The 18010-nt window shown below is 37.3% G+C and overlaps 1 protein-coding gene and 1 long non-coding RNA gene across 51 annotated transcripts in view; both read left to right on the top strand.

The window, feature by feature from the left end:
- The window catches only part of LOC116561846, a 14881-nt gene extending 2108 nt beyond the window's left edge, over positions 1 to 12773 (top strand). Inside the window, exon 2 of the long non-coding RNA XR_004273630.1 lies at positions 9304 to 12773. This is a non-coding gene — a long non-coding RNA (uncharacterized LOC116561846). The remainder of the gene's footprint in view (positions 1 to 9303) is intronic.
- TCF4 (transcription factor 4) overlaps positions 1 to 18010 on the top strand; it is a 370299-nt gene that overhangs the window by 297811 nt on the left and 54478 nt on the right. For all 50 annotated transcript variants that reach the window (XM_032293849.1, XM_032293840.1, XM_032293844.1 and 47 more), the window contains one exon: positions 16566 to 16671. In XM_032293849.1, the coding sequence (XP_032149740.1) occupies positions 16566 to 16671 (106 nt within the window). The remainder of the gene's footprint in view (positions 1 to 16565; positions 16672 to 18010) is intronic.

Genomic DNA, 18010 nt, shown 5'->3' with positions numbered 1-18010 from the left:
CTTCCTTCCTTCCTTCCTTCCTTCCTTCCTTCCTTCCTTCCTTCCTTTCTCCCTTTCTTTCCTTTTATTTATTTATTTATTTATTTATTTATTTTTTTTGTATTTGGAAACCATGGCTTCCTGATCCTAAGGGGGAATAAAGAAACCTCAAAGAAAAGACTCTAGGCTTTCTGGACATCAAATAGTTTCTACAAAACAACATTCTGATGACTTGCATGTAAATAAATCAGAAACATATGAATCAAACTTTTCTCGAAGTCCATATGGGTTGGAAAATAGAGAGAAGTGCTGAGAAAATGTGTTTTGGGTTTTGCTGAGCCCATGACATTTGAAAAATAGTATGAGACGTTGAACAAATACAAAGCATGGCTTGGCTCACCCATTCCTAATATTAGCCTTCTTGTTCAATGGCAAATCAGTTTACCATGTGCCTAAATGTGAGCCACCTTGGTGCGCTCCCCCACACTTAATTACTTGCAGTTTAAATTTTTTCAATTAGGAACTAAAAAATAACATTGCATTTCAAGGAAATGCAAATCTGAACATGGTTTGTTCACCTCAGACTATTTTTAAAACACCACAGATCATTTCATCTTAGGAGCAGTCACACTGATGTGGCCATCTTTGGTGTGGCTGGCATGTAACAGAAGAAAAGTATCATTAGTAAGAAACGGTCTCCAAAGACAATATTGCTGTCAAATTGAAGTAAAAAACCACTGCAGGTAAAATATGTTGAAGATGAAGGATGCCCTCTCTTAGCCATATGGTGGAAGCTGGATCACATGCTCCCATGCTTAAACTATGACTTGGGTCCTTGCTCATTTTTACCCCTGAGCTCTGTGTCCCTCTAAGCAGTGGAAGTTTTCATTCTCTTTCCCACATTGCACTCAAGGCAGCTAACATGAGGGATTCTGAATCCTGGGATTCCTCTGCATCTGGCTTTAAGTACAGGAGCAGAACACAGGGAATTTAAAGAACAAAAATAGCCAGAGCTTCAGGCTTCTTCACTGATGGTAAGTCATTGACATGCACTTGGATGAAACTCTGTATCTGTTCTTTGGACTAGCACTATCGCCTGAGATTATCAGTTCCAGAGAGTTACAGAGAGGCAGTAGATTTCATCTTTCCTATTTCGGGAGGAGTTATTTTGGTTGTTTAAGAAAAAAAAAAGAAAACCACTTTAATGTACTTTTCCTAACTCCTTCACTCAGATGCTGAAAGGAAGCTTGACAGAATAAAGTAATTCAGCTAATACTTATCAAATGTCTACTACGAGTGAGGTGTTAGAATATAACTCTGAACAAGACAAACATGAAATAGGCAAACAGACTGTTATAACCTAGTCTGATCATGCAATGATTGGGGAGTACAGGCTCCTGAAGGTAGATATGCAAAGGGCAACTAGTCCACATTTGGTCTTAGAGGAAGTGAAGTGCAAGGATAAATGGGAGTTAAGCTGGCAAAACTCAAGGGTTGTAACTGGAAGCAGGTGAGCATGGCATATCCCGTGACCCAGAAGTAGCTCAGAACGCCTGGAGCTTATGGTACAAAAGGGTAACAGTGAAAGAAGAGACTGAAAAGATAAACAGTGGCCTGATCAAAAAGCCACTTGTGAGTCCTATTAAGGAGTTGAGATTTTATCATGAATGTGACAAGGAGCCTTTCAAATGGGTATGTGTGAGATGTAATTGAATTTAAAAGTCCAGAGGGATAGGAGGACCTGGAAAACTTAAGAGTCAGAGAAGCCAAGGGAAACCGATCTGACCAGAAGGAGGAAATTGTCAACAGTGTCAGATGTTGCTGAGAGATAAAAGCCACATTTGGCTGCAGCATCCAGGAGCTCTTGAGCAGTTTCATTGAAGTAGTGGGTGTGGAAGGAAGGTAAAGAAGTGGAGAATGGGCATTGCAGGGTAATTTCCATCATCATTGTCATCATCGTCATCCTCATCACTGGAAAATGAGCATCAAGTATCTTATCTACCAGACCTCGAGAGTGACTGGGAAAAGAATGACACATGCGGTCTGGGAGATTTGAGAAAACAAATCATAAATATAAAACAAGACAGCAACACACGGTACGACACATGCAAAGGGCAAAATGAGCAGTGTAGGCTAATGGGATGAAGAACAGGAAGAATTAGGGGGCAGGTAAAACGGGAGAGTTTTTCTTTTTTTTTTTTTTCTTTTTTTTTTTTTGAGACGGAGTTTCACTCATGTTACCCAGGCTGGAGTGCAGTGGCGCGATCTCGGCTCACCGCAACCTACGGGAGGGTTTTTCAAGCAGGCAGTGCAGCTTGAGGTTTGTATTCTGTGTGGTGCCTCCTTATAAGTCAGTTCAACATGTTTTTGAGGCTCTATCCAATGGAAATGGGAAACACCATCAAAGATGATGCATGGTCTTACCTTGCTTGTGACTTCTGATTACGTTTCTGAATTTTGGGAAGAAGATTAAATTCATAAACTGACTCTTGGTTTTTTGTAATTTCTTGCAATTGTTATTTTAAAATTCCATGCACAGAGGCCAAGGCAGGAGGATTCTCTGAGGCTAGGAATTTGAGACCAGCTTGGGCAACATAGTGAGACCCTGTCCCTACAACAATAAAATAAGAATTAAATTTGGACACAGAAACTGAGATACAGATATCACAAATACAGCAAGTCAGAGGTGGTCAAAAATTCTACATGGATGAGCTTCTTGGACAATTGTGCACATCCAGTGCGGGACAACTGTGGAATTGCATCATGATACCTTTCATATCTGTGTCATCTCCGTATGATACCTTCTTCCTGGTACAAGGCCAGAAGTTCACCCCATGCACAACACCTGTGGAAGCCACTCATGATTCAGAGAACAGTTTCTGAAAAAGGATATATGAAGTATGCTTCCCCTTCAACACTAAAATTCTGCTGCATAAACTTTGTACGTGAAGGAAAGGACTGGTTCTCTTCTACTTTGGCTGACTCCTCCCTTATTTGTTTACTATTTATTGGGTACCTGCTTGGGCAACCCATTGTGTTGGATGTGCTCTAAACCATAATCTTTGCTCCTAAGGAGCCCATAGTATTTATCGGGGGATAAGTCTTAGATAATTCATGTAAGATATGAATTTCTTTCTCTCTCTCTCTCTTTTTTTTTTTTTTTTTTTTTTTGAGGCAGAGTCTCTGTCACCCAGGCTGGAGTGCAGTGGCATGATCTTGGCTCACTACAACCTCCACCTCCTGGGATCAAGCGTTTCTCATGCCTCAGTCCCCCAAGTAGCTGGGATTACAGGCACCTACCACCACGCCCGGCTGATTTTTGTATTTTTAGTAGAGACAGGATTTCACCATGTTGGCCAGGCTGGTCTGGAACTCCTGACCTCAAGTGATCTGCCCACCTCAACCTCCCAAAGTGCTGGGATTACAGGTGCAAGTCACCACTCCCAGCCAAAATATGACTTTGTAAAAGAAAAGTCTTTGGAAAATTTAGAAGATGAAATATATTTAATGAAAATTGATTGAGCTCATTCTTCTCCAATATTTGGTCCATATTCCTGTCCATATTATACTATTAGTACACAGTCCTGTTTAGACTTTTTGGAAAGAAGAGCTGAATAGATTATCCATATGTCAAGAAGCTTTCAGTTTAAGGACACTGAGGTTCATCAACATCAAAAAATAATTTCAGCATCATTCAGGTGCTGGACATGCTCTACAAATTAAATACCTTAGAGCTCCTACTTTTTCAGTGTTTCCTCAGTGTCTTGTTGCAGTGGCAAATGTTATGAACTACGTTTTTCAAATGAATATTGTAAGAATCAGAAAGAGGTTAAGAGACGTGCCTATCTGTGGTCAGTTCATTACTGATAGAACCAAATCTAAAAAGCTGTCTCCTGCTCTGTAGAGCACATTAGGGACCATTATTTATAGCCAGTTGGCTCTCCTAAGATGTTTTGGCAATGATGGAAAAATCATAGGTTCATTTTCTTGGTAGAATGAGGAACGCTGAGTTTGCTAACAGAGAACATGAGTGACTTTGGTAAGAGAGCAGTTTTTATTTCAGTGGAAAGGCAGCCTCCTCTCCTAATAATAGCTACATTATTTACCTAAATGTTCCATGTAGCAACTGATAACAAGATTTAACTGCTTAAGAAATTTGGCCATTATCTTGTCCTCTCTACTAGAATTCCATCTCCCTACTGAGGGGCCCTTGCAAATATTTTTTTACTGAAGGACAACATGTAAGTTAAGAATTTGCTACTATGTGTTATTTTGTTTTTTTAATGGAGGTCAAAGTCACATAATATAAAATTAACCATTTTGAAGTAAAACCATTCAGTAATATTTAGTACATTCAAAATGTTGAGGAATCATTACATTTGTCTAGTTCCAGAACATTTTCCTCAGCCCAGAAGGAAATGCTTAACCCATTAAGCGGTTCCTTCCTATCACCTACTTCTATGCTTTATAAACCTTTAATTTTAATGTTATCACATACACATGCATGCTTGCTATACACACACATTCATTTATGTTTATTTATAGATTAGGAAGTTCCAGACAGAGGACCTAATATTTCCTAATTATGTAAACAAATAACTATCTAATTTAATGGATGTTTCTCCACCAGTAAAAAAGAAAAATAGGAAACATTCCTTGCTTCTTTTAACCTTTCTGTATGTTTCTCTTAAATTCTCACTAGATACTAATTTATCAACAAAGACAAAAAAGACAGAAATCAATTCTGAGCCTTTTGTTGTGTTAAACTGCTGCTTTTCTTGTAAAGACATTTTCTCTTTAATTTCATCAACACTGAAATTTTTAAACTACTTCTTTTAATTTTAAGCAATCATCTATCTGGGTTTTACATTTCTATTTTTGAAAATCCAAAATTATTGAACAAAGTAGTTAACAAACTTTACATTTCTTGGAAAGAAATATCAAAGGGTCATTCTTACTATAACTATTATTGTTAAAGAAATTGCTGTTGTTCACATTTATTTATGCCCTCCTCTTTCCCAAAGAATATTTGAGGTACCCAGTAGCACATTTTTTAAATTGTGAAAAAATTAGATCAAATTTTTAAAAATACCTAAAATTTAAATATTTAGAGAAAGCTAACTCAATTATATTTTGAGTATGCCTGAAGTCATGAACTAATTATTGTTGATGACTTATTCTTCTGGTCCTATTTCAGGAATATTATTGCCTTTCTTAATTAATATTTCACCTCCTTTAAGAAGTGTTTTTGAATAACCCTATAGGATAACTTTCCTTACATTTCTTTAGCACATATGGTTTGTACAAAAGACTACTCGCTTTAACACGTTTTCTAGTTGCTGTTGTACATCATAAATCTCCCAACTAGCTCCTAGGGAAAATTCTGCCCTTCCAATTTTTCGTTTTGTATGTAATTTACCAAAGCACCTAACCCTGTTGCTAGCTAGAAGCTCTGCTCTGAGTTAAATTAGTGAAATATTGCTGGTTGATTTCACCTAAAAGTTTGCTTTGGGCATGAGGGGAGGGGGTGGGCATTTGAATGGATAACAGATAGAGAAGCAGCTGATTGGACGTGGATGTTGACAACTTGCATACTTATTTTTTTCATTTCAATCTGTGCCACAGAGTCATACATTTGGTAATTATTTCATGCTTTTGTTTGCAGTTGAAAGTAGTTAGGGCCGTATGTTTTGACAGAAAAAAGATAATTCGTACTTTTTTTCAGCTTTGTGAAAGGGAAGATGGGGTAACAATTTTACAGTGTACCATGCCAGTGATTCCTGTTCAAAACTTTACCAGATTGGAAACTCACTGTTCATAACAATTCTCTTGGTAAGCGGCAGATGAAGGCATCTGTTTAAAGCACCCAGAGTTAAGTTTGATGCTTCAAAGCACAGCAGAGTTCATTTATAGCTCTACTTAACACTAGTAGGTATCTTTTAGAAATACGAAAAGTTGTCCACCAGATTCCTTAGACTGTAGGTGATTTGGAAGGATATTCTGGTCAAATGCTAACTTCTGACCCAGGATTTAGAGTGAAAAGACCTAGTTTATATCCCCGTTCCTACCCTTATTCAGTCACGTGAGTCACGGAAAAGGAAGGCACTTAACCCACTCCAAGCTCTCCAAGCTTCTGTTGCCGAATGTATAAGATAGGTGGCATGGTTGACCACTTGGATAGATAATCCATCTCAAAATGATGATCAAATATGATGATGGATGAAAAAAAGTCTTTTTGATTGAAAATACTATGAAGATAGGAACTTTAAATAATGGTTAGTGATAGAATTTTGTCATTTCCTTTATGTAATTAACTTCGAGATCGAAGAATATATTTAGAGAAGTACCTATGTATTTTCTTTTGTGAATTGTTTCTTTGAGTATTCTTTTTCTTTTTTTTTTAATGCTTGTTAGAATCTTGGTCTCACTGTCTTTTCATTCTTGCTTGGGTATCGACTCTTCAAAGTGTGACTTTCTGCTTGTGTCTGACGCAACTTTCTCCTTGATCACTCTTGCTTTCTGGGAAGGAATAGGTACAGGTACTTAGGAATGATGGCTTTCTGGCTGTCTGTGCTTATTAGGTACAAACACAGCATTAAAGACATTTGGGACTGGAGAGTGCCTTTAGGGTTGTATGCAAAAGGTTAAACTATAACATAGTTAGCATTTTTCTTTGTGCTGCTTTCCCTTCTTGTTACCCCCTCTTAGAATTCTCACACCTCTGCTTTCCAAAAATGCTTTCTAAAAATTGATTATTGGGAAAAGATCTGAAACCTCATTGCATTGAAGGGCAATAACTGGTAACAAACTGTGACAGCATTTTTAAAGACAGGGAGTGGTTGGAGATGTGATGAAAAGTGTGTTTGTAACTGTGGAAACTCTTTCAGGAATGGAGGCTTTTACCCCTCATGATAATGTACCTTGACAAAAGTCTGCAACAATGAAATTAATTTGTTCACTCCAATCGTATCTAAACGTATTTGGGCTTACGTCCTTTCTTAAGGATGTTAGCTCTAGGCTTCCGGCATCAACCTGTGGACTGAAGTTTCAAAGGGAAAAGGGTGGGGGAATGGTGCTCTTAAAATCCTTAGGACCATTATAGGTAATTCCATGTCCTAAAGAAAGCTCAGCCCTAAACATGTTAGAGAAGTGGAATGCAGTAAAATCGATTTTGGCAGAACCAATGAATGTTTATCTTTCTCTGTGCTATGATGTTATTCTTAGTTTGATGTGTGTCTTGTGTGTGGCATGTTTATTCATTCTTGCATACATGCACTTAGTAAAAATTTGAGCCTGTTCTGTGCCAGGCATTACATGCACACACACATTTGCCCAAGCACACCTGCACATTTTTTTTTTGTAATGCTCTTTTTAATGTTATTGTTTCTGCAATCGGCTATCCTTAGCAGGCCTTCTTAGTGTACAATAGGGTATAGAGGAAACAACAATGAACATTGGAGTAAACCTAAATTTAATTTCTGTCTTTATTGCAGAGTCATAGAATTTGTTTTCATCTGGAAGACTTGCTGCCCTAATTTAATTGATAAAACGGTGCTTTCAGAGGTCGCAAAACTATTTTTTGGCAGATAACGAAACCTATTTTGATGTTCCAACACCTCTTAATGAAGCAGTAGTCATCATCTAAAACAAAAATCAGTTGGTTGCTAAAGGGGGAGATCGTGTTGAGATGGGAGATGATCTGTTAGGCATAATTGACAATCATGAATTTGATATGATAGATGTAAACAGAGATATAAATAATTTAGTCACATCTGTTTAAGATTTAAGATAACCAGAAGCAATAATGGTTAATTGAAATAATACAGCAGGTTCTCCTTAACATTACCTTGAATTTCTTCTCATGTGCATTTGGTAAATACAAGTTTGGAAACAACTTAGTTAGGTGTTTAGAACATATTAGAGTTGTGATATGCTTAGCATCCCAGTCTTTTATCTGTGCCAATCCTGAGCCCGGTAATGAAGCCAACTCCCACATGAATAAGTAACATAAGGAATGTAACCAGGAAGAAGTCAGGGTTTCACCTGGACCAAATTTTAAGCAATTAAGTGTTTCAAGTGTTATTTGGCCAGGTATAACTTAATCAGTTTAAGGCACTCTCAGCTAGGGCCAAGGTACTCATAATGTTGGCAGTGAGCATTCCTCTGATATACTACATTGAAAGTAATAGGAAACATAGAGTGTCTGCTCAGTTATTGCCAAGAGCAAGAGAAATGCAGGTGTAAAAATAAAAAGAAGTATTTGGAGCCAGAGGCTAGTACACATAGAGAAGACTGTATTTACACTTCACTTTCATACTTGAGATAATAATATGGTGGGTTTTACTCAGTTTGGTGCACTAGTATTTAGTCATGGGTCTGGTTTCACCACTAAGCCCTAGTGTAACTCTCAGCCGATTACTTAACCTCTCTCCATCTCTAGTAGTATTAAACAAGTCTATTAATACCTGCTGCATCTTAGCTCAACTTCATGTCTGGAAGACAGATGAATGGTCCTGCCTCTTGCAGTAACACACAAGAACCTCCTTTGTGCTGCCCTGAGATGGTCTTGCATTCTTCTCTATGGGCAAAACAGCACTAGGCTGCTAAATGGCTAGGCAGTATAGGGGACCTAGGACCCTACAAAGCTGGGTTTTGATAGGAGTCCATCAGCAGCCTGGAGAGAATTCTCGGTTATCAGGAGATAGTGTTATAGTAGTTAAAAACTCAAACTCTGAAACAAGAATACATGGTTTTGAATCTCAGTTTTGCCTGTTTATTAGCTGTGTGACTTTAAGCAAGTTACTTAACCTCTCTGTGCCTCAGATACCTTAGTTGTAATAGTGACTCAGCTGATATTTAGAAGCTGAGAAAATTATCTGATTTTTGTGATGGGATGTATAGATATTTATGTATATTTGAAGTGAATTGTGTTCTAAATATATTAACATGCTCAGGGAATTTCCTTTTGGGGAAATACGTATATTCTTTTTCATAGATTTTTTTGTGGTGCATCCGGGTAGAGGGAAGATGGGTCATCACTCAATGAGTAAAAATAAAATATGAATATCATACACATGAATGGGACATTTTTACACATTTTGATAGTTTTGAAATACTTTTTTTTTTCACATTACCAATAAAGTGAATCTGAGCAGTAAAACTCTTCTTACCATGTATTGTTTTGGTTACTTAGAACTACTTGGTTAGTTCTTTTAAATACTTGAACTGATTTAGATGGAGTAAAAAGTCACAATTTTAAAAGCTTACACCTGTGAAATGTTTCCGGTTATAAGAAATACCCTCCTATTTGTCAGCATACTGAAGGCATATATGTGTTATTTCTAAACACATTTCCTATTTATGTGATAACGGAGGTCGCACTTTAACCATCACTTGGACGTGAAGGAGTGTTCTTCCTCTGTTAGTAAATATTCCTTGACTTGACGATATTAAAAATATGTCAGGTGAATGAGCTTGAATCCTATGGTTTGGGTTGGGTTTTGATTGTTTGCACTCTTGGACTGTTCTGTCCTGTGCCTTTGAGTATGATTAACTGCCTTGATGCCTCACAGTCCATTAAGCAACTCTACTACTTGCATCTCAAGACTGATCTTTTATGCCATTTGACTTGCTTTAAGTTAGCAACTTAGAAGAGACTTTAGGAAGGAGAATGCCAAGAGAACTGGCAGAGAAGTCAGGAGCCTGGGCTCTGTCCAGGCCCTGGGGTAAGTCCTTTCACCTCTTCCTTTGACTCCCTTAAAAAATGAAGTTGAACTCATTTGAGCTTTAAAAAGATGATGCCAAGAGGCAAGACAGAGGGCAGCCGATGTGGAGGTAGCATGAAAGAAAAAGGAGTGTCTGTAAAAAATAATAATAATAAAAGTGCTAGAAAAGGATGTTGACAAATAATACTAAAAACTAGAAAGAATGTGGAATAGAGGGGCCCAATTATCAGTAATATAAAAACTACCGCAAAAAAAAAAAGCTAAAAATCTATTCAACTTTTATTGTCCATAAAAAGTGATCACACCATGTCTAACTGCAATTCCTTTGTCAAAAACACCAGAGGCCGAGGACCAAATTGCAGATTAAGGGTTTCTTCCTTTCGCTTCCTATATATCCAGAAACCTGGGATCATAGACACTCTTCCATGTGTCTACTGTGCAAGTTTGGCACAACTTGCAAGCATTTTGGCAGATGGTCAGAAAAAAACACTTAAAGGAATATGCAAGAGTACACAGGACTCTAAAAATAAGAAATAAAGCTAAGACCTCAGTGTTCCGCCATTCAATACAATCAACATTTATTGAACAGCAATTATATGCCAGGTAGCAGGGATACCTAGAACTTGCCTCTCCCACCTGCACTCCGGAAGAGTTCCTGCTTCCCCAGCCTCAGGGAATAGCAAGTCTTACCCATGGTAGGTTTACTGTGAGAGCTGTCCTGATAGCGAGGGACAAACATGGCCCAGTGCCTTCCTCATGGATGAACTTGACTCTACACTGGGACTCCCCAGCACACCTTTTTGTGATGGTGGGAAAGTCCTATGTTGGTGATGTTCAGTATGGTAACCAGCGACTGCATGTGGCTGTTGAGAACTTGAAATATGGCTACGGTGACTGAGGGACAGAACATTCAATTTGATTTAACTTTTTATTAAGTTTAATTCAAATAACCATGTATTACTAATGGCTGCCAATTGGACAGCAGCTTTCTAGACCCATTGTTAAAAATAATTATAAGCAATGCGTACCTCTTATGAGTTAGAATTAGTAACCCCATTTATTGAGTGCCCATGACAGATTAAGAATTATGTTTGACGTACGTTATCCCTGATCCTGACAAGAATGGTCCCATTTGACAAATAAGGAAACTGAGGTTCTGAGAGATAAGGTGCGTTGTTATGTACTCAAAAGAAATTGTGAGAGCTGGAATTTGAACCTAATTGGTCTGACTCTAGAACTGGGTGATTTCTGGTATCCTACCAAACCTGTTTATGTAGTATCCAGAGGCTGTCTCTTCTGAGTGTATCTTCTCTTTGCTTTGTGGATTAGCTAGCAATGTCTTTATCTTGGTCACATAGAACAATTACAGGGTCCATCTGAACTCTTCTGAATGGGGACATATCACTGCCCTGGAACCATTCATTTTTCTTACTGAGAACTATGTCCTTCAAAAAATATTCTAAGAGTTGAGGGTCCAACCCAGCTTCCTGAGTAGTAAGCTAATCACCTACAAGTATATTTCCCCAGTAGATGCTGAGAAGCATCAAAGCACATGGGTAGTTCTGTGGACGTCAGTGACACACAGTTAACTCTTGGCATTTGAGTGTTTAACGGTCACAGGTGAGGACGTTTGTGAACTCTCCCAAGGTCTGAATTACTGAATGAGCCTTTAGTACTTGGGCATCTGTGGCACAATTCTGCTTTGCTGTTTTCTGCTTTCCATAAAGCATACGGTAACTCTCTTTAAGGGTCTGAAAGCCTCACTTACAATGTTTCAATGACTCTGAACTGATTTCTCTTTGGAAATGATATATTCAGATGGTACTTGCAGAATCACTAAGGGGTAGTAATGTGAAGGAGTAGTAAAGGCCTACTGGACAATCGGGTGCCTACCGCCCATCCACACATGGTGATGTGATACGAAGCCACTTTTCTTTATTCCCTCAGAGCTAAGGTTTCTCCTTCAGGAAGCAGCTTACTTAACATATACTTGATTTCACCATAACGTGTATTATGACATTTTATTTTCTTAAAAGGTTATTATCAGACCCTGCAAGACCGTTCCTCTAAACTATGACCAAAGTATAACCTCATGTTAATAGCTTAAAATAGCTTTTCTTTACTTTTCCCTTTAAAAGCAAATAATTATTTTTAATGGAAAGAACATAGACTTTGATGATCAGTTCACATCCTTGCTTTACCCCTTGAAACAAATGTGTAACATGCAAAGATAGCTTAACATTCCTGAGTCACATTTGTCCAAATAATAAAAACAATGGCAGCAAGACTTCATCACTAATGCCTGATGTTTTTGTATGATTAATCTGTGCCAGGTTCCATTCTAGTTTCTTTACACATATTAGACCATCGACTTCTTGCAAGAACATTGCGTAGCAGGCATGGTCATTTCCACTTTACAGGCGGGAATCTGAAGACCTGAATTAAAAATAACCAGTCCAAGATTGCCTAGTTAATAAATGGTGGAACTCGCAGTCAGACACAAGCTGGGCTGGGGTAATACAGTTGACTTTCGTAGGATACATCAGCCTTGTGAAATAAGAATGATAGTATTAATAATATCCACCTTGTGTGATCATTATGAAAGTTAGATATAATGTATGTGGAACTCCCACCAGCAAAGTTGTTCCACAAGAGGCTTTAAACAAATGGTGGTCATTATTAATTTAAAATGTCCGCAATTGAAACTGATACGCCAAGGCCAGTAAAAAATGAGAGCTTCATAAGGAAAAAAGTAGGAGGCATACCTTTGTTTCATTTTGTTTGTTGATTTCTGTGCCTTCTTGGTATTCTTTTCTGTTGGGCACAGGTTTTATTTAGAAGAAATTAAATTGTTTTTTCTTTGAGTGCAGAAAGAATAGTTGGACACACTGAATGGGATAGCTGATGTACTATAGTAATACTTCTCAGATTATCCCCCCCACCCAAAAATTCTGTAAAATGAAAACTTTTTTTTAACTTTCATCAGTTCAAGGTTTAGTGTTATCTAGAGAGCTTTGTTAAACTCAGGATTTCTATATGTATGACTTTCTCATAAATGCAGAATTATAAGAAAAGAGATAATGGCGCTAAGTTTGCATATTAAATATACTGTGTTACTAGTTTTCCATGAAGGTTTTACTCAACAAATAATTTACTAGAAGAGCTGTGACCTCGGAGTTTGACCACGTCTTCCCATTTCCAATTTGGCAACAAAAGTTTCACACTTCTTTAATTACTCTTGTGGGAGAAATCAGAATGCCAATAGTCACCTTGATCTAAGCCTCTTATTGGAGAAAAATTCAAGGATAGATTTTGGATTTTCCTCATATTTCATAACTGGGGTCACTCCAATACATGGTACTAGAATTTGGGATTTTTATTTCATTTTAGATTAGACTGATTTTCCAGTGTTGGTCATTAAAAACAATTCGAACTCCTTGAAGAGATCTGGGATGGTTGTTATCCTATTAATTAAATGAAGCTATTTTATTAAACTTTCCATATACTTAGAATAATAATACTGAAAGCTGAATGGAGATGAGCTTTTCTAATTGACTTTAGTGTCAATATTAAATACCTTATTGCAACCCATACTTTGAAGGCTTGACTGAGAAACTGACAAAAGAGCTAACTGAATAAAAATAATGAAGCAGTTCACTGGTTATTCAGGTTATGAAAGATTAAAACGTTAGACGTAAACTGAACTGTGAACATTATTATGATCATGGTGTTTTCATAAATACCATTTTATGTCTCCATCACCATTCTAAAAAAAAAAAGTACCCTGGCCATGCATGGTGGCTCATCCCTGTAAATCCCAGCACTTTGGGAGGCTGAGGTGGACGGATCACGAGGTCAAGAGATCAAGACTATCCTAGCTAACATGGTGAACTCCATCTCTACTAAAAATTAAAAAATTAGCTGGGCGTGGTGGCATATGACTTTAGTCTCAGCTACTCGGGAGGCTGAGGCAGGAGAATCGTTTGTACCCAGGAGGTGAGGCTGTAGTGAGCCGAAATCACGCCACTGCACTCCACTCCAGCTGAACAGCAAAGTGAGACTCCTTCTAAAAAATAAGTAACCTATCAAACAGTGAAAAATAAAAGTAGGTTGCTTTGACCATTTCATTATTGAGTTTTCTTATATTTGAAATGTGGGAGGTTGAACTAAAATTTGTTGGTTCCCTACTTTAAAAAAGAGTAGTTATATGTGATATTTATTTATTTATGTAAACTAAAATACAGAGATCTCTCCTTGAAAACAACTTTTAAGGTAAGAATGATAAAGTTGTTGGTTCCCTACTTTAAAAAAGAGTAGTTATATGTGATATTTATTTATTTATGTAAACGAAAATACAGAGATCTCTCCTTGAAAATAACTTTTAAGGTAAGAATGATAAAGTATCTAAATGGAAAATGAATAACATTGTTCCTGATTTTTAAATTATGATATAAAGAAAACGTATAAAATATGTAGAAATTGCCTATATAAAAAAACTAAAACAGGTCCATTCCTTATTAATAAAAAGTTTCATCTTACCTAAAAAGTCTTCAACTGGCTACAACAGGAGAAAACCAGAAATAGCATAAGTATCCTAAAAACTTACAGTCCCATAGATACTCTTCTCCATGCACCCAGTATTCATGAATTTGGAGTAAGTGACTTACTCTTACTTATATAAATACTCTCATATATTTGAGCTTGATTATAATTCATAGTCAAAGTAGCCTTCTTGTTAATAACCAAAATTAACCAAAGATTTTTCCTTTTCCTTCAAAAGCAATGCCAAGTAATTATACCCTAATTGGGGGGAAAAAAGAGATAAACCTTATTGGTGTCATCAAATGATGTTGACATAATGATATATATGTTTAAGGATAATAGAATATCTAATTAAAATTAAAGTATATATTAAAATAATTGATTTCAATTATTTTAAAACATAAGGTGATTTCATAATATGGATCAGAGACTCTTTTCAGTTTTATAGTAAGTATGTATTGATTTCTGAAATTTGGGGATATTCCAAAGTACCCTTAGCTTAATACTGAGGCCAGATTGCGATCAGGCTAATAGCACGTAGATATGTTACAGTCATACTACAATCATTTTGTCAGTTTTCAGTTTCCCCTTTTCTAGGTGATGTTTCGAAATTTCGTCTTGTTACACTCAAGACCTTCTGTAAATATCTTTAGTAGTAACTCCCAAACTGTTAGTTAATAGTTCTCAAGAAAATTCTGAGATTTGGTTGACAGAAATTAGATTATTGGTTTGTTTTTAAATTCCTAACCAAAGTTTTATTCTTTCATTCTTTGTTCCTTAAAAACACTCAAAAACTGTTTTTTTTTTTTCTTCTTATAAGCTCTGTGGTAATATAAGCAAATTGCTGTGCATACATTTAAAATGCGATAAAAATTACAAAATAAAGTCCAATGAAATATAGGGCTTATAACCATTAGTGCCTTAAGAAAAATCCCTGTTTTCTAAAGTGCGCGTGGGCTTTTCTGGTTTGTTTTTGTTTTGTTAAAGCTCCAGGACCTCCCGATTTTCAAGGGTACTTTGGGGCATGTGTAGTGTTTATTTGATGTATGGACAAAGATGCATATTTTCCCACATCTGTCTCTGTGGACCTATCATTTGTGAAATCCTAAACCTTGTATTAATGTTTAGTTTATGAATCATGGTGTTCTGAGAGCAATTATATAATTTTTCTTGAGGTGTTTATTCGATGTGCACTGTAAAAAAAATGAGAGTTATTTTTTCGTAACCCTGTACTTGCCTTTTTATTGGTGAATTTCTTTTCCTTTTACTGTGACCTGTGAATATCACTGTAGGCTCACTGCCAATTTTGTGAGCCGCTGCCTGCTTCAAAATGGAGGCAGGAAGGTATCCATTTTCATCAAGAGGATGACAGTGTTTCAGTCTTTCTGACCATCTGGAGAGAGGAACTTTGAGAGCAAAAGAAAATAGGGATTAAAAAAAAATTATATTTAGCAGAAAAGGCAAGAGGGAAAACTAATTAAACTATACCTGATGAATTTGTGCTTTTCTACTATGCTGTCCTGTTTAAAGAAAACATAAACAAGAAAATACACAGGCTATTTTTATAAAGAATTGATTTCCCATGTCTCATGAGTATTAGTAAACGAATGTAAGTAAATTAGGTTTTTGGCACACTTTATAAGTTTATTGTACACACAAATAAAATAAGCACAAAAAAGGAGAGCTCCCTCCTCCTGCTTCCTATGCACATGCTGATTGTTGGTGGTCTTATGTTGAGCCAGGCTTTTAATGGCCTTTTTCATGCATCTCTGCAAAAAGCTGACACTGGGAATTTAATATTCTAAGATATATTTATCACTTTCTGTGATTTGGATAGTTCATTTGTGTTCTCTTCCCTCTCCTTCTGTCTCTCTCTCTCTCCACCTCCTCTCTGTAAAAGTGAAAATTTTAATTGAAAGGTAGAGTTTTTACTCTACCATTTGAAAGAGGTTTGATGCATGTCTTTCTGTTTTTACTTTTCACATGCTCATGGGCCATCTGTGTTTAGAAGAAAAAGAAAGAAGGGCTTAGACTCACAGGATTACCCTATGGGTATTATGTAGTGTATTTACAACTAGACATGGTTTTCATCGACTGGAATATAACACACCTGGTTGTTTTTTATTCATACATACACTGAGCTTTTGTTTTGTTTTGTTTTAGTGTGTTTGGAAAGGGCACTGTTTCTAGGGTTTGTTCAGATTTAAACTGGGAAGGGCAGAAATGTAGCACTTTCTGCCGACGTCTTACAAAAGAATGGAGTTTTGAGATGCTTTGGTCAATGCAAAAAGCAAAACTCAGTTGGTTCTTTCTCCTCAGGTCTATGCTCCATCAGCAAGCACTGCCGACTACAATAGGGACTCACCAGGCTATCCTTCCTCCAAACCAACAACCAGCACTTTCCCTAGCTCCTTCTTCATGCAAGGTAAGATGCTGCTGCTTCTGAGGGAAAGGCCACTGGATAGCGTTTCCCTGGGTCACTTCATGTCACAGATGGGGCAAAAGAAATAGAATAGCAGGCAAGCGTAGAATTTTTGAAGTCATGCTCTTCTTAGGTACGGAATTCCATAAAAATTAATGTTTTGATTAAAAGTGTACTAAGCCTTTCTTTTCAATTGAACCCCTTTGAGCAATAATGTCTTCCACGCACCGCAAGACCAACCAACCGTTTCAGCATCTTCACCATCCCCGAGACAATGTAGCTTTTTGTTTCAAAGTGGTTCAACTCCATGTATGTTTTGAACATCCTGGATTTAGCCAACAGGGAACAAGTTGCCGTAATTTATAACCTTATATAAAATTTTCATCCACTTACTTATTTGTAGGTAGGAACAAGGGTCCAATATGAAGTAACAAAACCTCAGACTGGAATATTAAATGTCGAAAGCTCTGTCCCAACAAAGTAACTGGCTTAGGATAAAACACACAGCTTTCTGGGGAGAAGACAAATACAGAAAATCACAGCTCTGTGGTAGATAAAGTATATTTGCTCTTTTAATCGTCTAGTAGGTTTAAATACATGGATGTGTGCCCCCCACCCTGAGCTTGTAGTCCTCCCGACTGGTAGCATACAACTTTCTGCTGCTCAAAAAAAGACCAAGACATTTAAAATATCAGCTACTTTAAGAATGGACCACTTGGAGGATGCCTCTAAGGGCTCCGCCCTGGTATGCCTGTGGCACTTATTTTCTAATGTAATTATCTTGTTACCAAGTTAATGCCCTGAATTTAGATGTGGAATTTACCAAGAACCCCTTTGTGGAAAACTTTAACTCTTTTTGCCCCAGTGTGAAGTCCTTATTTGCATAAGCCTTGTCTACAGGCCATGAGTTTTCTTTCTTTCTTCACTTCTAGGAAGGGCCATGTCACAGGAAGGGGGGCACACTTGGGGCAAAGAGTACCAGGGAAGCAGCCTGGTGTCTTGCTCAGATCATAGTTAAACACACTCAAAATCATTCTCATTAAAAGATATTAATCTTCCTTCCCTTTGGTGTGTTAGCTCTTTTAGTTTGTTAGTTCACATGTGAAATTTCATGGAAATCTATAAAATTAGGTGGAATGGCTCTCTTAGGAATAGAGAGAATTTGTCCCATGCATAATAGAGCTCGTGTGTCAGGAGTCCTTTATCTGTGTGACCCGTCCTGGGTGTAACTCTCAAAGGGACACAGCAGGCTATGTCACCTGGGTGTGTTTTGTGCCATGACAAAAAGCTTATCACCTTCAGCTCTAAACAGTAGCTCCCTCAGCATCACTCCCCTCTTTTG

The sequence above is a fragment of the Sapajus apella genome, unplaced genomic scaffold (genome assembly GCF_009761245.1).
Source record: "Sapajus apella isolate SASKATOON/1434 unplaced genomic scaffold, GSC_monkey_1.0 scaffold30, whole genome shotgun sequence".
Classification (NCBI taxonomy): domain Eukaryota; kingdom Metazoa; phylum Chordata; class Mammalia; order Primates; family Cebidae; genus Sapajus; species Sapajus apella.
Note: the sequence above shows the minus strand (reverse complement) of the source record. Positions and strands in the feature narration are given on the sequence as shown.